This window comes from Ornithodoros turicata, chromosome 9, assembly GCF_037126465.1.
Source record: "Ornithodoros turicata isolate Travis chromosome 9, ASM3712646v1, whole genome shotgun sequence".
NCBI classification, from domain to species: Eukaryota; Metazoa; Arthropoda; class Arachnida; order Ixodida; family Argasidae; genus Ornithodoros; species Ornithodoros turicata.
This window is the reverse complement of record NC_088209.1, coordinates 29,754,150-29,778,219: the sequence shown is the minus strand read 5'-3', so window position 1 is coordinate 29,778,219 and position 24,070 is coordinate 29,754,150. Positions and strand designations below refer to the sequence as shown.

The following is a 24,070-nucleotide window of genomic DNA, read 5'->3' as shown; positions in this document are numbered from 1 at the left end:
CGGTATCATTGGATCGCTCTCAAATAAGGTACCACAACAAACACAGTCAGACATACGTCGGCACAGTTAGAAGTTTGTGCAGAACGCACATTTCCCAGAACGTTAGTCGTGACGTTGCCCACCTCTGTGAGGCTCACAACGGCGAGCTCTTCTTCTTCTACCAATGAGATAATGGCCATGAACCACATGAAGGGAGATTGGCGAGCTCTTTCAGTAGTACGACCACCAACTACACGTGATGTCCATGTTGCTTCATCTTTTTTCACCATAGTGTGGCCCGTCTCCGAATGTCCCCTTATTGCTGCTTTCCGAGTGGACAGAACGCTTTGTCACGTGCTTTCTCCAAACTTTTCTGTCTCTCAGACACAGAGACGTACTGTCGTAGCATATTGCGAAAGGCGAGCCTGAGGCAAACCTAGCTTGTGTCGTTTCATTTTTCAAAATTTTTTTCACATAAATTTAAAAGCTGCGAAAGTGCTCGCAGGTTTGTTTGTTGCTTGAATATTTTATTGAGGCTACCGCAGTGTTTCCGGTGCTGCTGTCACTGTTTTTGTGGCACTTCCGCTTTTATAGAATTGCTGGTTATATCGAATTTCACGATCCCGTTATAACAAGGCTTCACTGTGTCTAGAAATCAACGGCTGTTACTCCCGTAATGTCACCAGCTTCAGAGGCGTCGTAATGTCTACATTGCGTTGAAACAAGATACTATAATCGGCTTGGAAAAACTCTAAACAAATTGTGTTTTATTTGTTCCGGACACTGGGGGGGGGGGGGGGATATTTAAAGTTTGGCCAATCAGTCCAAGTCATCTCTTTCGTCAACGCCGTCGCAGTATTAACAGGACAAAGTTTTAAACATCGATTATCAATACAAGAATCAGTGCTGTGTTCGTATTGTCCTTTTTGTGTTGCCCGGCACTGGGGTTTTTAAAGTTTTACCAAATATGTTTGACCAAGTCCTCTTCTTATTCAACGTAACATGTATACCATCGTTATGTTGTGGAACGTTTCGCACGTCCCACTTCATGCAGCAAGCAGTACCAGAAAAGGAACAATGACGCAGCGAAAAACGCCAAATAAAACTGGGAACTTGGAGTTCTTAGACAAAACTGATCCCGCTTCGTGTTGTTAGCACTATTCCTGAGACCACTGTCCGAATAGACGGGTATGTATTACACCACTGCTACATCCTATCGTACGGGTCTCGGAACGTCCGTGTACTTAATAGCGAGACTCCGCGACGAAACATCTGAAACCTTGTACAAATTTTTCCATTCCCTACCACGCAGGTGACAAAGACGACGCGAGAAAAATGTGCTCGTGGCGCGTGGTGCGACGTTCCGTCCGAGCTTCTCTATCGGCGACAGAACAGTAGCAGCAGGGCTTCATCGAGATCGGACGTCCCAATCCCTAATTGGTGAGCTTTTGATTTCTTTTGCAGTTTTCGACGCCTTATCCCTGTACAAGCAAGGGATTACAGAGTTACCGAGGGATTACACACGGAATTTCAATCCATAGCGTCCACTCCGATCATAATGGTTTCCACGTAGATGGATGGAAAGTTGATCCCATTACCTTTCCGGTTGCGTAGGCAACCCAAAAATGGCCACCTGGAGCATTTCTGAGTGGAGCCACGACTCCGAAGAGGTGGAGGTGCAGACCGAACCGGAGTTCCTGGACAACGTAAATTCTGCCGTGATGTGCGACCTTTCCGTGCAAGTTAAATTAGCCCGCTCAAATTACACTGGATCTGTAAGTGTGCATTCCTTGTCGCGCTGTAGAACGTTTAACCTTCGTCGTTTACTTTTTTCAGTCGCGGCTGGCCCCGTTCATGGAGATGACGCCTGTGAAGTCTCCGATGACGATGGAGTGAGTCGCAGTCGTAACCAGCGATTGTTGCCTGTTTCACTGGGATTTAGGGCTTTTATCTGGGGTTCTCTAATGCAACCTTTATACACAGGGAGGAATTGTATGGATCGGGACGTCCGGAGAACCTTTCCTCCAGCCCATTTATGAGAAGTTCCGACGTAGATCTCCCAAAACAGACCATTGTCGCGGATCCGCTTGGTAATCTGTTGTGTAACACTTAGTCAACCGCTTAGTACATCCATTCACTCTAGACCTGAGCGTATCAGAGAACGAGTTTGAACACGAAGAAGCCAACAGCCAGCCCCTGGAGACCATTCCCGAGGACCCCGAAATGGAAGATCGTTTGGGTATGGAGCAGGACCTTGAACAGCCCGAGGAATCCAGTAGCCACATGGAAGATGAACCGGTGCCCCTGCCTCCTGCAGAAGATGCGCAACTGGACGAGCTCGACGACGTGCTCTCTATGGAGCAGGTTGCCGACGTGGAAGCGCCATCTCCGCTCATGGAACCAGAAGTAGAAGTCTCCAATCAAGAAGCGGTTGAGAGCGCATTACCGATGGAAGGCTTCGACTTTGAGAAGGACGCAGCGAAAGACTTATCGGTAAGCCTTCCCGATGTTAACTTGATGTTTCCTAACGGTTCGTCTGCTACAAGGACAAGCGCACATCGACTGAAGGCCTGGCCAACGAAGAAGTGAAACACACTCCGCCCGTACCCGAGATGCGCACTTCGGTGTCCTCTATGATCCCTCCAGTGGTTCGGCGTTCTGGCGCGCGGAAGAAGACAACCGCTACGAGCGAGTTCGTTGCACCGCTGGTGCAGGCTAGAGCTCCCTGGGCGGCGGACCTGCCACGACGAAATAGGGCAGCTCTGTTCTTGGAGAGACAGCACATGGCTGAGGGCGGGTATGAGGTTCACGCTGCTCATGTGGCAGTTCCTCACCCTCAAGACCTCATGAGTCTCGAAGGGGTCGCTAAGGGCGGCGACGAATATAAAAAGGAAGAGTTCGGAGAGCTTTTCTCGAAGCACACGTAAGTCAAGCATGGAGACCACTTCCCCTTCCCCCCTTAATTTGGTGGCATTTTTTCAGTCAATCGGATATCTTGGATGAAGTTACAACCCCTCTGGTGACTAAGGCAAGCCGTGTACCCTGCGTGAACAGCGTGGAGGACGCGGACGAAGACGTGGTATTCGACTTCGACCATCTTCCCATCCGACAGCGTATGGATATCTGGAAGAAACGGGAGCACAAAGCTATTCGCCAGGGACTGTACGTATTAATCTCTCTAAGATAACCGAACTCTTTCTCTTTCTAACAAAAAATCTCTCCCGCAGAATCTTGATCCCGAAGCTTTCCAAACAAGGTCGTTTCCCGATCTCTGCCCGGATATGAACTCTACTGGCGCCGTTCTCTGCCTCTCCCAAATTGTTATAAATTAATCTTCGGTCCTGCTGCTCTTAATAAACACGTGTTTATCTTTGCACTCCATCCCGTGGACTTACGAGAGCGATCGGCGAAACTGACGTCATGGTCACCCCTAGCAACCGGCGCGGAGAACCTCGAAGGCTTAGTTCCGCCTATAGTGACTGTAGTTCCGCCGTAGCTCAGCATCGCGGCGGAGCACTTCGAACCTTGCGACCATGTATATTACATTGCTTGTAGTCTGCTTGCTTCGAAACGTTGTCGCAACCACCATAAGTGACACCGGATTCCAGTTCAAGCACCACGACAACGCAGAAGTAGTTACCCTTCTCAAGCAGATCCATGACAGATGCCCAGATGTTACTAATGTATACGAATTAGGGCACCGTAGTGTTCTCGGTTTGCCCCTTGCTGTGATAGAAGTGACGGACAGCCCTGGAATACACGAGTTGCGTAAGTGTTTTTCATTGCCCTACCACGAGACTGTTGCTCGCGTGTTTCCGCCTGCTAACATGTGTGCCATGTGGGGAAGTATTCTTCGCGGTGGCCGGTCGATAATGGGTGCCCGCGGGTGTTGTCAACATATTGCGTTATGTTTCTTAGGAATCAATGATGCGGGCAGGACGCCACTACAACGTAGTGACTCTAGACTGCAAATTTTGGGGTTCAGTCATTTGGGGAAATAAACTCTGTACACGTCTGCTCATGAACTGTATGGAACCAATTTACATCCCAGCGTTCGGCAGCTAATTGGCATGAGTCAATGGACGTACACCTCTGAACATTTACCATAAATAAACTCTGGGCGGTTGGGACTTCAGACCGGCACTGGGTTTTGACTCATCGGTACGTGAACGTGTACATGCAAATATGGGCAGTGAAACGCCGGCATACTTGAAGAGAAACTATGCTGGTGGCTATACGGGTTTAGAATTACGGCGAGTCATTTGACATATATCCAGATAATGAATTGTCACACGACAATGAGGCAAGGTATGGGATTACTTGACGTCGTCTTATCTGCTTGCGTTTTTCGTTCTCTTCTATAGGAGGCACTGAGTGTGATTTTAAATTGCGTGTGGAGTCACCGTAAAAAAGAGATAAAGTTGCATAATTGTCATTTACGCGCACGCACACATGAAAAAAAGAAAAGGGCGGAAGCAAAGTAGCCTGGAGTCGATGGTCACCCTGCACATGCAGGGCGATAATCGATTCTTGTATTTAGGATGGAAAGAATGAATAAGTAAATTAAATTAATAATTAGTTAAGTAAATTCCGTTTTGGGTCATCCAGGGATTTAAACACGATTTTCATTCGAGAGGGGAGGGGGGGGGTGCAATTCCGTTGGGAAATGTAACAGCAGTCTCACTTGGTTACTGCCGTGCATATTCGCGTAAAATATATTCATACCAGGAACAAAAATACATATAATAAAAAAAAAACATTTGGGAATATTGGAGGGATGTGTTGGGTGCTGAGAAAATCCCTGGGCTCACTCTCTATTCGATGTTGCGTGCTCCCCCAGAATTACAATATTAATTTCTTTATTATTATTATTCTGTACGCGCGCTGTAGTTTTATTCTACTGGCGTTTTTCTTCCGTATGTTTGTACAGTGGAACCTGAGGTGAAGTACATCGCCAACATGCACGGCAACGAAGTGCTAGGCCGAGAAATGATGCTCGCCCTGGCCTGGTACCTCTGCGACCAGTACAGGGAAAAGAACCCGGAGATAATGAAGTTACTCAACAACACCAGAATACACATCATGCCATCCATGAACCCCGACGGCTGGGACATCGCCACCAGGGTATACCTATAGCTCTATTCCACGACTTACTAGATTATAACGACCGTGTCATAATCGGCAACCCCTACGAGAATCTTGTCCGCAGGATCCGCTAGGGGCGCTACTCATCGGTCCGCGGGATCTACATCATGATTGGACAATGATAATTTTAATTTTGAACGTGCAGAAGCGGACGTACAACTACCATAGCAGACGGCACCAACAGCTCCTATGAAAACGTGTAGAATGATGATGATAACAAACTTTAGAAAGAAGAATCTCTCGTGGGACATTCACCGCTTGTACAAAAATAGTAAGGTAAGTTGAAGTACAAAGTATTACAGAAATTGAGGAAGCAATAACCGGGCCGATGAGTAGCGCCACCGCTAGCTTCCAAATGCAGCAGTGGGAAGGGGTGCCTATGACGTGGTCGTTATAATCTAGTAGGTCGTGCTCTATTCACACCGACAATTTGTGCGCGAACAAATATGCTGGCTCCGAAAAAGGACATAATAAAAATAAAAGGACCCCTGACTGCGTAGGAGACATAATATATAGATTGAAACTACTTTATCAGATACATATAAGGGTGATAGTGGCCTAGGCAGGGAAGAATTTCTTAATCCACCTGAGTACATGTCAGCTCGAATGGGCCATTCAAGAAAGTTTAGACCTTATCGGTGCACCTCAGACATTTTTAAACAATCTTTCTTCGCGCAGCTAGGTTAGCCTAACTCTCTCTTTTCTCGAGGCTTAAGGCTATGTATGATTAGTGTTGAGAGTGGTCACCCTATTCTTTGTTATCTATATTTGTTTTCGTCATCGATGTCCTTTGCTGTCTGATCCAGCACCTACTCCCCTGCTATATAATGCCAGCAGGGAAGGATAACGGACGTATTTTCGTTACCGTTTCCATTTTCGTTACTGCTATATTTACCCAAACGGAACAAAAGCTTCCCGTGGTGCTCCTGGGGATATCCTTTCCCGGCAATTCGGATCTCCCTGGGAGACAGACATTTTTCCGACAGACGTCCCCCACATCTCCGAGTGGCCATGGTTTGGACTTCCCACAAATATCCGTCGTTTGTCCTCACGCAGGAAGTTACACAGAGATGCCGGGACGTTGCACGGACTTACTTGCGTACCGGTGCTCAGGGCCCAGTATTTTCTCATTATTATTGATACTGTTTATTGAGCTGCTGCGTAAGTGGAGAGACTCCTACTAGGCGTTTTTTTTCTGCCATTTTGTTTCAGCTTCGGTCACTGCATCTTTCTTTCTCAGTTGGTCCGCTTTGTTTCTATCTAGTATTTCTGTTACGGACATTGAGCGTGAAGTTTTAACAAGCAAAAAAAGGTCTTAGAACCACGAACTTAGAAAGGCAGTGGCATACCTTTCCAAAGCGAAAACAGATACTATATATTGCTTGTCTCGCGAGCTTCCATCAATTCTAGAGTCCCATTTGCCTGCGAGTCAAACTAAAGGGTGAGGTATTTAATTTTAATGGGATTGCGTATACCGATAACACTAACGATAACGTCTGTGTTTCTTACTGCTTTTGATTTGAGGCATTTAGCTGGTTCAGCGAAAGTCGAACTCACGACGCGACACACCTTGCCATGTTTCTCTCTCATCTCCTCTGATAATGCTCCCTGCAACATCCCATCAGGGACCCTATTTGGAAAATTCTTCGAACGCCCGCTACGGTACATCCTGCGGATGTACAATTAAGGACGTCCATTTATGTAGCTCCCAGAGATGTCCATCTGATATCCATTTCAGGACATCGACGTTGGGATCTATTTCGAACGTCCGCAGGAGATAGTGTTCTGTCTGGGTTCGTTTCCTTTATCCGTTTCTGATCGTTCCCGTTACAATTCCGTTACTGCTTCCGGTAATGGAACGGCTGTTACAGAGCTGCGGGAGGACAGCCCGTCCAGCTCTGTGAGCACCCTGTTTTGCCCAAGTGCTACTTTGGTGTCACGCGTACACACAGCACAAGTAATTTTACGTCGCTGGGTTGCGCACATCTTGCAAGGCTTTTAAGAGGGGATACGAGTGAGGCGGCATCTCCGATTCACGATTTTTTCGCTCCTAGATGGCGCCACACGAACATACGGGTCTCAGCCTGGAGGAAGCTGTAACTGTTACCCTTAGTACAAATAACTCACTCCTCCGCAGGATTGTGTAGTCCCAAAAACACGTGTGACCTCCTTTACTATTGAGATGCAGGGATCTCACGTCATGTTTGGGTTGCCAAGGTCAACTCAGCTACAAAGAAAGAAGGAGGTCCCGACGAAAGCCAATTCTTCCCTTTTGTCCCTTTGTGGACTGCATCTGGTGACTTCTTGATGTTATGCTGCTCTTAGCTTGTCTGACTTTCTGGACGCAGCGCGGAGTCCAAATGTTATATTTCGTTGGCCCTCGCTTATATATTCACCTGCTGATTTTTCTTTGGCGCCGAGTTCTCACACTAGAACATTTTGCGGACGCATTTTGTATTTAACTGACTATTCTGATTTAGTGTATTTACCTTGCGTCTGTGTGCAAGTGAATCTAAATTTATTTGTCGCTACAAACATTAACCGAATAAAGTCCTCCGAAACCTAGACAAGATAAGCCGTGCAGCAGACCTTTGCATTTTGTCTTCTTTATTATCTTTTGTCGGACAGCGTGGATGTGCAGAGATCCAAGACTGCAGATGCATACTCTAAATGAGGGGAACTAATGTTTTGATTGTCGATGGGTAGAAATCCAGCGAACCGGTAGAGATGTAGGAAGGGAGTTGCCTCAGGACAGAAGCCGCCGATATTTCGAACAGAGACTGTTGAAGAAGAACAGTCTCAGAAGAACAGTCTCTGTTCGAAATATCGGCGGCTTCTGTCCTGAGGCAACTCCCTTCTTAATGTTTTGATTGATTGATTTGTACGAGAAAAAAATGGAGATGTTAGTCCCGAGCCACTCGGAACTAGTGCTTTATATGCTGTTAATTTAATATGTTTTATTGTACCATGGCGAAGTTTCCTTCTTATAGTTTCCACAGACGAGCGGCTTTCGCACACATATGGATATCCCATTTCAGAACTTTCCCTTTAAATTTGCCGCCAGCAATGAGAAGGGTGCCCAGAAGAAGCACAGACTGTCGGCTGCTCCCAACGTCAGGCCATATTCTTCAATATGTGTAATTCGTCCCAGTAATTCCCAGTCTCGGCGTGAAGGCGATCATCCTAACCGCTACTCCACGCGAGCTCGTACAGAAAAATGTACGTCCGGCTTTTAATTCCCTCAAACCTGAAAGGATAGCTGTGTCATCGGGCCTAAAATCTACAGTCGCAAAATCCCAGCGTTCTGATTGCACACGAGTCAGTGTGACGTCATGCAGGATATACTTTTTAGTACAAGAAGAAAGAAACAAAATAAGAATATCCCAGCCAAGTGTGCACGTTGTATCAACAAACGTGACAATTGATTGCAGTGTATTCTCTACGCGAAATCATAAGTGAAAGTGGCCCAAGCTTTCAAAGTAAAAACACTTAATAAGTGGTTAGATATTTTCGTATTTATTTTGAATCCGAGGACTTCAAGGCCGGCAATATCGCAACCGGGGATTTCGCAAAAATTCCACGCGTACCAAAAGTGCATGTTTCTCAGGGGACATTTTTTCCGGGGACATTTTTTCCAGGGGACAGTTCTTCCGGGAACATTTTTTCTGGGGACATTTCTTCCGGGGACATTTTTTCCGGTTCCCGAGCCCGAGAACTCGGAAGACTGAACTATCGAAAGCCAGAGGCCACCAAGAAAGGAAAAATATATATTCGAAAAGTTACATCTGCTACATCAGGTAGATCCACAACGCTGTTCTCAGGACAGGTATTGGGAATTAATGTGCTAAATGCTTTTTATGCATTTAAAATAACTTTGTATGACCTCGTCCAGCGCACGCCACTTTTTGGCAGCATCCCTCGTGTACTGGGGTTGATCTTACAGCTGTGCATACAGAAAGAGCTTCTTTTGAAAAAGTTCAGTTAAAAAGTGAATTTCTACGTGGAGTCTTTTTCAACGTTTTATACATAAATTATTTATTTCGCAGACATCCTCTTGGAATTCCTTATTTTTCGGCCTTTCCATAATCCAGTCTTTGACTGTTTAATATTACCTCATTAAAAAAAGAAAAAAAAACTGTCTTCCAATTTCAACACATCGGGAGAGCGAATGATAACACCACTCGGTCTCACTGTGCCTCACCTCCCCTAACCCTACCGTTCTTTTTACGTGCATGCGATGCGAGACGAATATTGTGTGGCTGTGTAGCAAAGCTTTCCTGGTCTATGCCGCCTATTCTCCCTATTCTCACTCAAGGCCTTCCCATTATTTTGCGACGACCTACTCAACGTGGATCTCTTCAGACAGGTTTCACGACCTCAATTTCGCGCTTCCGCTGCCGGGGAAACCCCTTCTGGGATAGGGTGCCAGAACAGTGACTGCATTCCGCGGAACGATATGAAGTTCTCTTCTGACCAGCAATGTGGCGCTACTGTACGATGGCAAGACGGGGCAGTTCACGGAGCCGTACATACCTTAAGTTTTTTCAATATTGTGAACAACTGGAGGCATGGACAGACATGACATGGACACGTAAATATTCAAGAAAGAATTCCGCGTAAATGCTACTGATTACATTTCACATATGTGCTACAGTAAACGAGCTACGAACTTCCAAAAGCGAGAGACTGAACTTGTAAATTTTTTGCAGCTTTCGTAAGGTTTTTAAAAACTTCTGCAAAAAAAAATGCAAATGTCTCCAATGCGAATTTTTTGAAATTCTAAAATCTATCGAACAAGGCCATTTTGGTCCAAATCGGTTCTGTATTAGCTGCAAAAGATCGCATTGTTTCGCCCATAGAGAATACATGGGGCCGCCGGAGGTCGTATCCCCTCGTAGGGACGACCTCGGAGGTCGTATCCCCCGTAAGTGTAGGAACATGTCTTCAGTCACTCTGAGTCCAGCAACGCTAGAAGGGCGTAACCTTCATCCAATGTTGCATTCATAGGCGGACGCTCTCAGTAGTAAACAATACTGCCGTAGCCACGGTGAAATGAAGAAAGTACAAAAAAATCTTATGCTGTCATCCTCGTGCTATCGTGGAGTAGAGTGCGTGGAGTCTATGTTGTGTTAGTCTCATGTCTTGATGTCAGGTAGGTAGGTAATGCCACAAGTAGGTAAGCGAGTGATGCACCCTCGATATCCAATATTGCGCTTTGTTTCCATGTTGTCGTGTAGTATTTAGAGCATTACAGGGAATGGAGTCATCAAAATACAAAAATAAAATGAAAAGTCACTGAAATGTCATCGCACAACAATAATAGCCATTACCCGAATTCAATACCGGAAGACAATTTTCGTTTCCGTTTCTGTGTCCGGTATTGGAGGAAAGTGGTATGCGTTTCCGTTATCGTTACCATCTCCGATTTCGATGATATACCGTTTCTGTTTCCGTTACCAGTACCCTTCCCTGAATGCCAGTAGGATGCTGCGGGGTATCGGAAATAAATAAATAAATAAATAAATCGTGTAAATGATACCAATGTGGGGGTATCAGAAGTTTCAAAACCAGAAAACAACATGCACCACTATCTACGACAAATGAAAATGATCATCATTATTATAATGCAACAGTTGTGTTAATACAGCTATAGGGCTGTGCGTATGGTTATTTCATAACCGAAGCGAATACGAATGAAATAGCTATGTCAAACTGTAGTCTAAGTGCAGTACGTGTAGAGGAGAAAACGAATAGCCACCGGATAGGTGACTCAGAAGTGTTGAAGCTTCACTGTGCGAAGTCCGCTGCAAAAACTGCCGCAGATGGATACGTATATGTGTATGAAACAGCGCTCACTTTCTCTTCGCGCCTTCCACTGTGGCTCTTTCGAGCTTAGAAGTGCAGATCCAGAGCTATTCGAATATATTCGGTTTGAAGGAAACATCCGATTCGATCGAATTTTGAATTTCATGTTCGATTCGGAACTCCAATCGAATGCAAAGTTATTCAAAAATCCATGTTTGCAAGTACTTGAAGTGTAGTATCTGACAACATAAAGAATGAGTGAAGAAAGTATATTAATTGTGAAGCGTCTGAACGTATGAAAGTATTTTCTATTTTGCTCGAGGTTGCTACAAAATTTGGGAAGAAACCACCCTTTGCCCCCAGAATGCGAAAGAAAGAATGAACATAATTGTCATTCGCAGGTAAATTGAGATAACTCTGTTTTCCAGGCCGCCGACAACAATTGGATGGCAGGAAGAGGAAATGCGAAGGACGTCGACCTTAACAGGGATTTCCCCAACTTAGAAAGACTATTTCGGAACAATTTAAGCACTATGAAACCTGTCAGAGTGGATCATCTGTTCGACGGCAGACTGGAGCACCAAGTGAGTTCCAGTATAGCATTTGGATATGTACTTTCACGATTTTTTTATTTGGATGTGTACCTTCATGATTTTTTTTTTATTTGGATATGTGCTTTAACGATTTTTTATTTTATTTGGATATGAAGTTTTACGACTGTTTGCAGCTGCTCGGTGAGTGGCTGTGTAGTTCCACTTCAGTATAGCCTATCGCCGATGCTGGCTAGTGGCTCCCGTCGGCTGCTTAGAGTGATTATGCACCACGCTTCCCCTCCTCCCGAAGAGGGAGAAAATAAAGAAAGATCCTTCCAGAATAAAATTTTCAAATTCCGCAAAAAAATTAAAAAGAGCGAGAGACGGTATCTAGAGTTTCAGGGTAGTTTACAGAGTCGTGTGTCGTCCCTCTGTGTGCCCAGACTCAGGCTTTTACATTATGGAGTTTACCGTGACAACGTTACAGTCGAGCATGTAGTCGAGTCTATATAGGTATCCTGTTCCTGTGTAGTTTATGCACCGTTCACAGTTCAGTTCACCGTTCAGCTCGCATTTTTTCAGTTGAAAGTACCTCGCAGCATAGGCGGAGAGTTTTCAATCTGCCGGAGGGGACCGTGCCAGAACGTCCCCCCCCCCCCCCCCCTTCATACACAGAGGTCGGGCAGGGTGTCGGGAATTCCGTGTTGTGACGTTGTGAGGCAAATTTTTACAGGATTTTCATGATCATAGCATAGCACGAAAGATGCGAGTATTGCGAATTCCAAAAGCCGGGAATCATAATGCAAGATGGAAAAAACTAACACCGACTTAACATAACAAAATAACAAATTTAATCAGACGTTTCGTCTCCCACGGGAGACGAAACGTCTGATTAAATTGGTCATTTTGTTATGTTAAGTCGGTGTTAGTTTTTTCCATCTTGCATGCGATTGTTAGGATATCCCTTGTAACTTTCATCTTGAGTGTGAGCTGGCTAGAGTTCCCGGAGGGGGCCTGGCCCTCCCTGGGAAAGTTCCGGGGGGGCTCAGTGGTTCTTCTCCATGGCCAAGACCACTGAAAGCATGTTCGTGATTGGCTAGAGCCGTTGAAAACACGATTCTGTATGGCTGACTCTTAATTGTTACGTCACGTCGACGAGCACGCAGACTTTCTGTACTTAGGTTGTGTTGGACAAGCCCATCGCACCAACGGTGATCTGCCATACGCATAAATCCTAATTAGTCTCGTTATTTCATGCATTAGATCCAACCGGAAACACGAGCTATCATCGAATGGACGTTAAGTAACCCCTTCGTTCTGTCCGCAAACTTCCACGGGGGTGCTCTGGTTGCCAATTATCCCTTCGACGATACCTTGGATGGCTCGCAAAAGAAATACACCGCATCACCTGACGATGACACTTTCAAGTAAGCGCCTCTCTTTTTAAGTCAAGCGCTGTTGCAGTTAGGGCAGCTGTTCCTTCTTACGCGTATTAGCCGCGGCTTATGCACGATTTTGTCTCACAGGCGATCTGCAGCTTATCCACCAGTGCGACTTACCCGATGACTATTTGTTATTGTATTTTCCCGTGTCTCTGCAACAGCACTGTCCTGCCGATGCACGAACAGTGCATAACAGGGACGGGTCCACATTCGAGTAGATTGATCTTCCTGCTACATTCCCCCAAGCAGCTTTAACGAAAGTGGTGACAGTGATTCACGTCTTCTGGATAGGGTTGCCACCTTTCGTAGTGAAAAATACCGGCTGAGGGAGAAGAGGTGGAATAGAGGGAAAGGAGGAAATGTTCGCGGGAAAGTGGGTGAAGGGTGGAAAGTATACAGAGAGAAAGAAAGAAAGAACGAACGTACTCGCTCAAGACAACAATGATAATAATAATAATGAATAACTAAGAAAACGACTGGTGACTACGGAGTTGGGTGTGCTCCAGATTTATTCAAGCTGTAGTGGAATGTTGAAAGGAAAACCCCTTAAAAGCCCCTATGAAAGGTGTTGAGCCACAAATACCGGCAAAAGGCTGCCGGTATCACCTTCCTACCGGCAACCGGCAGAGCGAGCATAACCGGCCGTGCCGGTATAATACCGGCCTGGTGGCAACCCTACTTCTGGAAGACCACTGACCCATCAATCCATGAAAAACGCCCAACAAGGGCACAATCCGATCTGGGTAGAACTCTATAGAGCTGACCTCCTTTTGTTGTACACTTTGCCGACCCCGGAGTATGGACCACGGGGTTTATGGCCTTCTCTATGGCTTCCTTTGTCGCACAAATCAGTCGTCTCGTATTGCCCTGCGGCTTATCTGCCAGAAAATTTTCAAAACGTTCCTAAAAACGCGTCCCCCGGCTTATACGCATGAAATTACGGTACGTACGTCTTCTACCAAGACATCCATATATTCTCTTCTTCTTTATCAGGCACATTGCCTACACTTATGCCTCACAGCATCCAAGAATGCAACAAGGAGAAGCCTGCGGTGGTGATGATTTCAAGAAGGATGGGGGCATCACAAATGGTGCAGCGTGGTATGCTGTATCAGGAGGTAACGTAATTTAGAAAATAGTACTGAAACTTGGTCGTAATGCAATTCCACAATACACATTGCTGCTTTCATGCTTCTCACAACAGGCATGCAAGATTTCAACTACCTCGGTTCTAATGACTTTGAGATTACCGTTGAACTTGGTTGCCAGAAATATCCCCCAGCATCTGTACTGCCAACAGAGTGGGAAGATAACAAGAATGCCTTGCTGAATTACCTTTGGCAGGTACAGTTTTCTGTCGTGATAAAAACATAGGTCCAATATGCGTAACGATCTGTTCATTTCCACATATAACAGGCTCATATTGGTGTCAAAGGCATCGTGACAGATGCTGTGACAGGAAAACCTGTGGGACGAGCACAAGTTCAAGTATTCAACATCACTAATGGCGACATTCAACGCATCAACCATGATGTCACCACAAGTATGTCACATTTGTCTATTGCTCCGCCACTGGCGTAAATCGCGTGGAAGGAAAGAAACTTTGTGTCAACTTTGTGAAGCTAAATTTGAGATGAGATTGTGAGCTAGTCAAACAAAAGAGGATGATGAGGACTCCCTCATCTTTCAACAGGTGAAAACGGTGAATATTGGAGACTCTTGGTACCCGGGAAATACACGATACAAGTAGAAAAGGAAGGATACGAGCCTGAGAGGAGGACTGTGACTGTAATAAACCAGCCACACCAACCTGCACAGAGGCTAGACTTTTACCTCAAGCCCTCAGTAGCAGCCGCTATGGTGAGCAAAACACCACATAGGACAACCCATCTTGTAACCTTTAGTTCATAACAAAGCGGGACTTATGTGGGCATTCAAAAAAAAAAAAAAGTGTCACTGAGACTTTTCCACAGCAATGATTGCCCAGCCTTTTTATTTCCACCAATTTGCTGAAACTATTAAACTTGCATGTGGAAATCAACATGAATTTTTATACAATTATTTGCTGTTGTGGCAGGGGCCTGATTAACAGAAGTTTGGAAGCACCTTCTGCGCACTTCCAAAACAGACAATTAATTTGCATGCACATTTTCTTTATTTTGGTGACAAAACATGCACCCACCACTTCAAACGCATGTACATCACAATGTCCCCAGATCTACAAACAGAAATTTTTTCACAAGAATGTTACTGCCCCCACATTACCATTTCACAGACACTATAGTGTGGAGTGGAAGGCCTTGCACGTTCTTGGGAACTGCAGTTAATGCAAACTATGTGAAATTTATTTTTCAGAGGATGCTACTGGAGAGAGAAGCCTTTGGCAAACGAATTCCAAATGTTGTTGAATACTTAAGGAAGGGCGCCTGAAAGCACATCAATGAACAAGGACTTTAAAGGAGTCGCCATGCTGCTGAAAATCTAAATTGTCCCCAACACCTCAACGAGAGCCTGCCTGGAAAAGTCAAGTTGTTTCTATTTGCCACAGGACATGCCTATCCCACAATGACACACTACTACTGAGAAGTTGAGTATTGGTATCTATTATCGAATAGCAGGTGCATTTACTGTATTACAATGATATAGCACAAGTTTCTCGCGACTGCTGCAACATATCCGCGCGTCACAGCACCCCACCCGTTGTGCATTACTCTGTTATAACCCCATTCTAGTCGTGAAGTTTCCCCACGGGTCTTGTAACTGGGTGTTGTGTAGCTCTAGAAGGGCAGATGTATCCGCAGGAATGTGTACACATCACAGCATGTAGAGGAGGGCGGTGATATGAGCGCGTCCAGCATGCACGGTGCAAACAGTCAACAAAAGAGCATGGCCATCACATGGTTTACATTATAGGGAGTGCCATGAGGAATGGTACACCAGCATACCCATGTTTGCGACTTTTCTTCCTCGCCATATCTGGCCCTCAGTGAGAGGATGGAAGAGCACCAGAGCATTGTGTGCATGTGGCATGCTGTGGCAGTTAGGAACGAGCTGAACTTTGTATTATCAGGACAGATCAGCACTCGATACCCAGTCAATAATGCAGCCAATGCATCTGCTACTCTAAACATTACAGCAACGCTGCCTCCCTGCAGCACTCCGGGCCCACTTGTTCACTATACCACATTCTCAGCATCGCACAGGTAATCTTAGAGAAGAGTGCTGCTGGGGATTATTATACAGTGAAAGGGACAACTACTTTCTGGCAGAGTACAGTAGTATATAATGTTGCGTGAAATTCTCACAAAAAATAAAGACCTTTGTTGATATGCAGCAGTTGCACAGTCAATATGAAGCACAAAAATATTGTCATGTGGTGCACGTACACGTAAGTTTCCAACAACATATAAAATGCTATACATCCCTTACCTGGTCCCACATTGTAATACCACACAGTTCGATGCTAATGTTCTGCAAAACTAAACATTCAGGTTGCGAAGTAATAGAATACTGTTGCTTTCCAGAATGACGAAATACTGACACTACCATCTCCGTATCACTGTACAAATCAATGCTTAATGATAGAGAAATCCCTGTTATGCAGAAACAAACAATATATATATATTTATGTATGTGTATAAGACATGACCTACCCACATTTAATGTGCCCTTCCTGGCATATGTAGCACACTAAGAATGGAAGGCAATAGAATGCACAGGAACCCCTATATTGAAGTAAAACGTAAAATCACGTAGCGAAGTAGGGGTGCTCAAGCGTGTCCCTCGCAGATATCCTTGTCGCAGGGTCGTAGATGAGCATTTTCTGCAAGGTAGCCGAAATGAAAACCGTCACACACGCATATTACAAGGATTTTCCAAGCTCGCCCCTCAACCGGGAAGAAGTGTACATCCTTGCATAATCTCTATCACTGTTAAGGTAAGAGTCTACTTTCCTACCTTCAGCAGGTCAATGGCGTCAGAGTCCATATTGCTGATCATGCTTCCAAGGATGTTGTCCTTCCAGCTGGGAAATGTGGGCTTGTAGTCTGGAAGCTTTGCTACGCCGGGCCAGGATTCTTCCGTTGGTGTGCCCAATGTTCTGGAGGAACACGAACAACATGCTACTACATGTGCTACATACTTCAATATGTCTCTCAGCAGTACCGTCTGGCACACCATGCACACAAACCTGAAGATGCGGAACAGCTGATCGATCTCAGAGTCACCGTGGAAGAGGGGCTTCTTGTTGGACATCTCCACAAAGATGCATCCGATACTCCATATGTCAATGGGAGTTGAGTAGCGAGGTGAACCTAGCAGCACTTCAGGTGCTCTGTACCACAGGGTCACCACCTCATGAGTGTACACTCGAATGGGGATGCCGAAAGCCCTGGCGAGGCCGAAGTCTGCCACCTTGATGTTACCCTTCTGATCGATAAGCAAGTTCTGGGGCTTGAGGTCTCTGTGCAGAACGCGACGTTGGTGACAAAATAGGATTGCTTCCAGGATTTGCTTCATGTAGCTCTGCAAGAAATATGCAACGTATTTCGCTTATGCACTATAGAGTGGTCTTCCTTGAGGACGAATACTTTTTTACAAGTTATATACCTTCACCAGCGTCTTGTCCATCTGCTGATCCTTGGGAATGGTGTCCATGTACTTCTTAAGGTCCATCGAGAGGAATTCGAAGACCAAGAACAGTCTGTTCTCTTGCATAAGCACGTCCTGTAAGCTACATTACACACGCTACAAGATGCTAAAACACAACGCAAGAGATATCTGACATGCGCGGTATTTACCAGACAATGTTGGGGTGCCTTAGTTCACGTAAGAGAGAAATCTCACGGATCGCAGTAGATGGGACGCCTTCGTCTTCACTTTCAAGACGAATCTTCTTCAAGGCCACTATCTGACCATTTCTCTTATCCTTGCCTTTGTAAACAACGCCGTATGTGCCTGGAAACGCAATTTGTCGGCTACATCTTTAGCATTTTGGGCTCGTTTAAGTGTTCCTGTAGGAACCATACCTTCTCCTATCTTCTCTACCTTGGTGTAGTCTTCCATGGCTGCAACCCTTAAAAATTTGAAATAACCCGCTTAGAAAAAAATGCTGCTTCCTCTGAGATAATATTCGGAAGTCGTATGTTACTTTGGGGGGACGCGTAAGTCCATATATAAGGGTGAACATGTTTCGTAACACCCGCATGGTCATTGTCTCACAACAGTTCGCCTTCGCGTTCCATCTTCGCCACTTCGCGTTCAAGATAAACCCAAAAGATACCAATGCAGGTGCTATGTCTCGGGTGCATACAGCTATAAAAGATACGTTTGAAACTCTTACCGGCTTAATGTGCCTGAAACTAATGAAAAGTACCGCTGTTAAGCCACAACTGTTACAACTGCCACTTTTTAAACGGAGCGCCGCGCTAGCGCCACCCTTCTCCTGTGAACAGAATTCTGAATTCTGACGGCCAATCGCGCGTGGCGGCGACTGTGGCGACGCCGCGACGCGTGGGAGCGGGTGCCCAGACGGGCATTCAAATTTAGCGATTTCTCCCACAAAATATGCTTTATACAAGAATAACCGGTGTTATATTGTATAATCTAACCTGTCCTTTGTAAGCTTATGTAACACAGCACACCACTGCGCTGCGACCGGCTTTCAAAGCGCGTAATCAATCATTTTGCCACCTTGTAATCTTTACAAACAAAACACAAATCTTTATTTACTTTTCTGGGCCAATTCTAGCACAAGCCGCTTTAAGATGTGTCGATTTTGTTCCATGTCGTTCTTCAAGGCGAGACGATGAGTATTGTCCTGGCAGTCTTCCATGTATTTTTGGCACACTCTGTCCAAATTGTAGATCACGTGAACACCGCAATCGTAGGAATTCTTCTGCTGTGGGCATTGTACTTCGACCAAATCAATTACTTCTGCGTTTAACACCGGCAACAACGCCTTTGCAACGCGCTGTGCGTGCTCTAAATTCGTTCCTTTACTTGAATCGTAATGTGCGAATTTGCCATCTTTTCTCGAGTAAACGAGCAAACTCCAGTGACAACCCCCTGGCGAATCTAAACAGGCACAATCATTGACGGGCAACAGAACAACGTCCTTCTTTTGAAGCTCTAGCGACTTGAGCTCTTCAGCGAGATCGCTTCCTGAACTTGATTTGACGAAATGGACCACATCAGGAGTTACGAAAGCAACAGAGGGTGAATGCTGCTGGTAGAGTTCGTGTTCCATGAACTGCATCCAAAATGTTATGATAGCATCGTTGAGCCAGTAGGGTCCGTCAAGTAGTTCAACATCCGATTCTCGAAGAAGAACGTCGTGGTAACTGAGAATCTTCTCACCAAACGACGCCATTGACAGCTTGTTTGTATACTACTGAAACGTGGCGCCCTCCTTCAAAAGTGTCGCGCGAAAGAAAATTTACAGAATCATCGCAACCGCGATCGTAACCATGGGCAGTCAGCGTTGGGCCGGTATCGAACTCTCGAACCTTTTTGCAGTTGCTGTGTAATTCAGTGCTTGTAGAAGGTGGTTCACTCGAAATTCAGCAGCATGGGCTTCTACTCAAGTTGAATACAGCGTGCTTCAACAAGTGTTGCGGCAACAGCACCTTGTATGTTACGTTTTGTACTGGGGAACCGTGCTCTTGGTTAGACTGCTCCGTCAAGTCGGAAATACTTTTGCGCCAATATGCAACCGACAGGTAAACCAGGAGCAGACGGCGGCCAGACTATGGAAGTGCAGCGACAAGAAGGCATATTGGACACTATGGTTGTTGTCTGTAACCGTTTGTATCACTGGGGGCCCCTGACCGCACTTTTCATAGTTTTTTTCATTTTTCTGACGTCTCTGCACGTGACTTCGATGTGGTGGTCGCCGTATAAATACACCGGAGGAGCGATCAACTACGTTGTCTTCCTCACCTGGGTCTTCTTGCTGGTACTGAACTTCATGAAGGCATTGGGAGTTGGACCGGGTTTCGTTCCTCGCCATTGGAGACCCGTACGTTCACCTTAAGTTCGTAGCACGAATGCTAGGCATGCAAATTATCAATGTATATAACACAAATTTTGTGAGCTCTCTGACTTGCAAACTGAAGACGTGACTCAGAGATGTCTGTAGTCGTTTCCTCGTAGATGGCAGTATTTCATTAATCGTTTTGGTAACTTGACTGCCAACCACTGCAATGCCCGGGACCGTTTGTACAGCCCTCGCACATTTCAAACTAGTCTGAAACTTGAGGGGAAGTTTGTTGGATAAACCGAGCAGATTTGCAGAAAAAAAGTGGTACACAGTCGTAGATGACCAAGCTTGTCCCATATGCAAGTGAAGCACATGAACCAATGAATGAAGAGCATGAGCGGTTTCCCTATGCCTAGGGAGGTTATTTGCTTTGTGAGGAAGCCGCAGCTCTTTTTTTTTTTAAATTTTTCAAATATGATCGTGATCCTATATGTGATGAGGGACATTGTTGAGAGCAGCGTAATGCCTCAGTTTGTTAAGGATATTCCTATCTGATTACCCACTATTTTCTTTTTAACAGGCAACTGCGGAGGAGGAGCAGTTTCTGCAGTATTGCGCTCTCTGCGATGGTTTCAAGGCTCCACGATCTCATCATTGTCGCAAATGCGGAAGGTACAAAATATACAGGATACGCCTAACTAAACAAAGTATAATATTGCTACAAAACAGAACAACAACAACAAAAAAGAAAAACAGTCATGTGTTGAAGCTTTGGCAAGGATGAACGTGTATGCACAAACCGAAAAGAAACGTGATAACTTTGGGGTCGACAGAAAGTAGTGAAAAAGGGCAGAACGAACATTTCAAGCAACCCTAAACTGTAGGCAATTGAACTTTCATTGCAGGCCCTGCATGGTTATTAACTTTAAGAATGAGGTTTTTGCAATCGTACTGTGTTGCATAGAGAGCTGATGCATTGAGGCAAGGAAGAAGCAACCACTCTCCTTATCATACTGTCGAGAATGACGTACCTGTCCTGAATTCCACTCCATGGCATGTGTGTGTCACATGTGCAGACACGTATGCTGCACGTGTATGCTGCACATCTGAGCCATACACAGAGTGCATGACGATGAAAAGAAGTCGAATGAAGCGACCCCCTTGTGTCACATGTCCCTTGTCCCCAATATGTGCGCGTCCCTTTTTGTTCCTTGTCTCGGAGGTTTTGCTACCATGGATACTTATCACCAGTTCGTTTTGCTACCTAACTGTCCTTTCGGCGTCACAAGTACATTGAGTGTTGGTACTTGCGCAGCACAATTTCAAGATAGCATGCACTGCAAGAAATGCAGAAGGGGTGCAAAAATAAGCAGTTGCTTAGAAACCTACCTTTAGCGACTTGACGTGCCACTGACACAGGTTTCGATACTTGGCAAGCTCTTTAATTCCTGTTTGGCTAGTGATCTGTGTCATTCTGTTATCTGGTCGTCCTCATCGAGACAAACACTGTCTTGCAGGTGCGTATTTAAGATGGATCACCACTGTCCGTGGATCAACACCTGCTGTGGCCATAGGAACCAAGCCAGTTTTACATTGTTTTTGTTCTTCTGTGTGTGTGGGAGTATCCATGCAGCTGTCTTACTGACAATGGGGCTGTACAAGGCATACCACAAGGTACATACCGAGTGTGGCTTATCTGTCTTCCGCTGTACCGATGCTCTGTTGTCGCAATTATTTTGCAGAAGTACTACATCCAGAAGAAGCAGATGGACGACCTTGTCCATTTAAGATTCTTTCCTCTCTTGGCCACTGTACTTAGCCTCGGCCTTTCCATTGGGGTTATCGTTGCCCTCACTGGACTGCTCTACATTCAGGTGAATAGAACAAGGAATCCCCTGGAACGTAGCCTTAAAATAGAAGAGTAAAACCGCATTTAATGCCTCTCAACAGCAGAGCGTTTTGTCAGTGAGGTGCAGATGACAAATTCAGGAATGGACAGATTCTGTCATCATAATTATACTTTGTGTTATTTTGTCAGCAAGACTGATAGGACAATGGTTGACCTATGTCTGGCAGTGATACAGCACTATCGTCTTGCACTTAGTGACCAATGGAGCCTGTGCAGGTGTTCGACGACTTGTGTGTACTTCAGCCATGACAGCACATGTGCTGCAATAGACATGCCGAAAGCTGTGGAAAAGGAAAACTAAAGCTGGAGCCAGTTATAGTAATATAACCAGAGGATGCAATAACAGAACTTCAGATGTGTGGCATGTCACAGAAATCGCACATTGAAGCACCTTCTGCGAAGACAAAAATTAACTTTCTTCTTTTTTTTTTTCAGATTAAGATAATCATCAGAAATGAAACCACAATTGAGAACTGGATAGTGACCAAAGCGCACATGCGAGAAAGGGAGCTTGGAGATGAGTTTGTCTACCCATATGATATTGGGGTAGCGGAAAACATCAAGCAAGTGTTTTTAAAGAAGCTTGGTGATGGTATCAACTGGCCCATTGTAGCTGGTACCAACCAGTACACGCTCACAGTAAGCTGCTTTTCTCATTACAATGTCCATGCATGTTTTTTTTTTCGGCTAGCATATTTCTAACGAATCCAGTGATCTCCCCAGAAATCTACCGCTCGGTGTGTGTGTGTGTGTGTGTGGGGGGGGGGTTCTGAAACACTGCGCTGTTGCAGCATTATTAGCTGTAGTAGCAGGTAGCTGGCCAGGCCCATAACACTGAAGCGCACCCGACAGCGCAGGAGTTCGATTTGAGACAGTGTACCATCAACTTTTACGTAATGAGCGCAACCAGAGGAGAGAGAATGCAGCTAAGATAGTATGCTGGTATCAGCTTGAGATACAGCAAAGCCATGTTGCTCAGAGAAACACTTTTATGACTGGTATTATCCGACATTTTCAGGTGGAGCAGATCATGCAAAAAGCGGACAAACGTCTGCGCACACGTTTGTACAGTGTAATTAATCCCTACAATGGTTCCTGCTTCCCACTCACGCAAGGCTGTTGTGTGTGCTTGTCGGCTCCACTTAGTGACGAGCCACGTGTGAAAATTAGCCCTGGAGACCAGGTCCTTGTCAGCAGATGGAAAACGTGAGCCTAGTTGAACACTCTCCCGACTTATGGGGTTTGATTGTCGTATGGTATGAGAAAATGAGCGTACTAAACTTGCAATGAGTTAGGAGTGAGTAAAAGCATCGTTGGTTGCAGGCACTGGCTATACGGAGAAGTGGAAGCAAGATATGGGAAGAAAAGTGAGTACCTTTATCATTCCACTATTATTATTATTATTTTATTTTTTTTCCATTTTCCTGATAAGCCATAACCAGTGTATGTACGGCCTGACTTTTTTGGGCTAGATTTTTCAGCAACATCGGAGGGGGGCGTAACTATCAGGTTATATTTTGCTTCAATAATTCGGGTGGTAATCTGGTTGAACTGAACCTGACTCAAGTCAATTCTCGTTCAATCAGGTTTAAATTTTTCAGTTTACTCGGCCATAATACGCGACACACCGGTAGACGGAGAGTATCAATATTTAGTCCATGCATCTAAGAGGCAGCAGGGTTTCTGTTTTGACAGGTTGTACGAGTTTCAGCAGTTTTCGGGAAATTATCGGGTTAAATCCTGTTTCTGCTGGATCGGGGAGGGGGGTGGTAAATATCGGGCATAATTGGGTATAACCCTAAAAAGTCAGGCCCCATGTGTACACATGATACAAACCTCACATTGCTCTGTGCATTGGTACCGCTCTTCCCCGCTTAGAAACATTCCTATTTTTCTTGAATACTTGTTTGTTTGTAAGGGAAAAAAAAAAGTATTCAAGTATTGCATACTTCTGCTTTGAAACATGCCCACCTTCATCAGTGCTGTTCAGAGTATCCTGCAGTGGATCACAAACGTGCTGCTTTTGCAGAGAAACGCAAGGGATGGTTCCCGCGGAAATGTGTCGTAGAAGTCAGCACAGGAGCTTTCAGCAAAGGTTTCACGGACGACACCAACGACAGCTCAAAGAAATACCGATGAGGCAACTTTCTGGGAAACTGCCTGCACTTTACACAGTGTGGTTTCACAGCATTCCAGCACCTCTCAGAGACTGGCTCTGTACACAACATTCTCACATCGGTGTAAATATAACTTAATGGAGGACTGTTTCTGCTGCGTC

General features: G+C 45.3%; 5 protein-coding genes across 6 annotated transcripts; 3 read left to right on the top strand and 2 right to left on the bottom strand.

Moving 5' to 3' along the window:
- Positions 1-1,311: 1,311 nt before the first annotated feature.
- Positions 1,312-3,355, top strand: LOC135368562 (uncharacterized). The gene is made up of 8 exons (XM_064601941.1): positions 1,312-1,419; positions 1,594-1,754; positions 1,816-1,871; positions 1,963-2,069; positions 2,123-2,472; positions 2,526-2,902; positions 2,962-3,141; positions 3,207-3,355. Exons 2-8 carry the CDS (start codon positions 1,605-1,607, stop codon positions 3,262-3,264), a joined length of 1,278 nt encoding a protein of 425 aa, XP_064458011.1. The 5' UTR covers positions 1,312-1,419; positions 1,594-1,604; the 3' UTR covers positions 3,265-3,355.
- Positions 3,356-3,425: 70 nt separating this feature from the next.
- On the top strand, positions 3,426-16,237 carry LOC135368561 (carboxypeptidase E-like). 2 transcript variants are annotated; one of them, XM_064601939.1, is made up of 9 exons: positions 3,426-3,747; positions 4,910-5,103; positions 11,358-11,513; positions 12,726-12,889; positions 13,898-14,022; positions 14,109-14,248; positions 14,321-14,447; positions 14,598-14,764; positions 15,260-16,237. In XM_064601939.1, exons 1-9 carry the CDS (start codon positions 3,513-3,515, stop codon positions 15,332-15,334), a joined length of 1,383 nt encoding a protein of 460 aa, XP_064458009.1. In that variant the 5' UTR covers positions 3,426-3,512; the 3' UTR covers positions 15,335-16,237. The 2 variants fall into 2 exon arrangements, with proteins under 2 accessions (XP_064458009.1, XP_064458010.1); XM_064601940.1 differs by lacking the exon at positions 3,426-3,747 and adding an exon at positions 4,222-4,287.
- On the bottom strand, positions 14,879-18,377 carry LOC135368564 (cyclin-dependent kinase 1-like). The gene is made up of 7 exons (XM_064601943.1): positions 18,246-18,377; positions 17,932-17,978; positions 17,704-17,860; positions 17,513-17,636; positions 17,094-17,428; positions 16,862-17,003; positions 14,879-16,727 (listed from the first exon to the last, which is right to left on the bottom strand). Exons 2-7 carry the CDS (start codon positions 17,966-17,968, stop codon positions 16,653-16,655), a joined length of 870 nt encoding a protein of 289 aa, XP_064458013.1. The 5' UTR covers positions 17,969-17,978; positions 18,246-18,377; the 3' UTR covers positions 14,879-16,652.
- Positions 18,378-18,613: 236 nt separating this feature from the next.
- On the bottom strand, positions 18,614-19,310 carry LOC135368565 (sentrin-specific protease 8-like). Its single transcript, XM_064601944.1, has one exon. It carries the CDS (start codon positions 19,272-19,274, stop codon positions 18,627-18,629), a length of 648 nt encoding a protein of 215 aa, XP_064458014.1. The 5' UTR covers positions 19,275-19,310; the 3' UTR covers positions 18,614-18,626.
- Positions 19,168-24,059, top strand: LOC135368563 (palmitoyltransferase ZDHHC6-like). Its single transcript, XM_064601942.1, has 8 exons — positions 19,168-19,922; positions 20,464-20,555; positions 21,401-21,557; positions 21,626-21,757; positions 22,228-22,431; positions 22,811-22,998; positions 23,116-23,159; positions 23,822-24,059. The coding sequence occupies exons 1-8, from the start codon at positions 19,611-19,613 to the stop codon at positions 23,929-23,931; spliced, it is 1,239 nt and encodes a 412-aa protein (XP_064458012.1). The 5' UTR covers positions 19,168-19,610; the 3' UTR covers positions 23,932-24,059.
- The last annotated feature ends 11 nt before the right edge of the window (positions 24,060-24,070 follow it).

Bases quoted from the DNA above. Each gene is read 5' to 3' on its own strand.
- LOC135368563 (XM_064601942.1), top strand. From the start codon at position 19,611: ATGCAACCGACAGGTAAACCAGGAGCAGACGGCGGCCAGACTATGGAA. The intron at 22,432-22,810 runs GTAAGCTGCTTT...CGACATTTTCAG, and splicing joins CCAACCAGTACACGCTCACA to GTGGAGCAGATCATGCAAAA. The intron at 22,999-23,115 runs GTGAGCCTAGTT...CGTTGGTTGCAG, and splicing joins CTTGTCAGCAGATGGAAAAC to GCACTGGCTATACGGAGAAG.
- LOC135368564 (XM_064601943.1), bottom strand. From the start codon at position 17,968: ATGGAAGACTACACCAAGGTAGAGAAGATAGGAGAAG. The intron at 17,861-17,931 runs GTATGGTTCCTA...TTGCGTTTCCAG, and splicing joins GGTAGAGAAGATAGGAGAAG to GCACATACGGCGTTGTTTAC. The intron at 17,429-17,512 runs GTATATAACTTG...TATTTCTTGCAG, and splicing joins TGGACAAGACGCTGGTGAAG to AGCTACATGAAGCAAATCCT.
- LOC135368562 (XM_064601941.1), top strand. From the start codon at position 1,605: ATGGCCACCTGGAGCATTTCTGAGTGGAGCCACGACTCCGAAGAGGTG. The intron at 2,070-2,122 runs GTAATCTGTTGT...CATTCACTCTAG, and splicing joins CATTGTCGCGGATCCGCTTG to ACCTGAGCGTATCAGAGAAC. The intron at 3,142-3,206 runs GTACGTATTAAT...TCTCTCCCGCAG, and splicing joins AAAGCTATTCGCCAGGGACT to AATCTTGATCCCGAAGCTTT.
- LOC135368565 (XM_064601944.1), bottom strand. From the start codon at position 19,274: ATGGCGTCGTTTGGTGAGAAGATTCTCAGTTACCACGACGTTCTTCTT.
- LOC135368561 (XM_064601939.1), top strand. From the start codon at position 3,513: ATGTATATTACATTGCTTGTAGTCTGCTTGCTTCGAAACGTTGTCGCA. The intron at 11,514-12,725 runs GTGAGTTCCAGT...TTCATGCATTAG, and splicing joins ACGGCAGACTGGAGCACCAA to ATCCAACCGGAAACACGAGC. The intron at 12,890-13,897 runs GTAAGCGCCTCT...CTTCTTTATCAG, and splicing joins CCTGACGATGACACTTTCAA to GCACATTGCCTACACTTATG.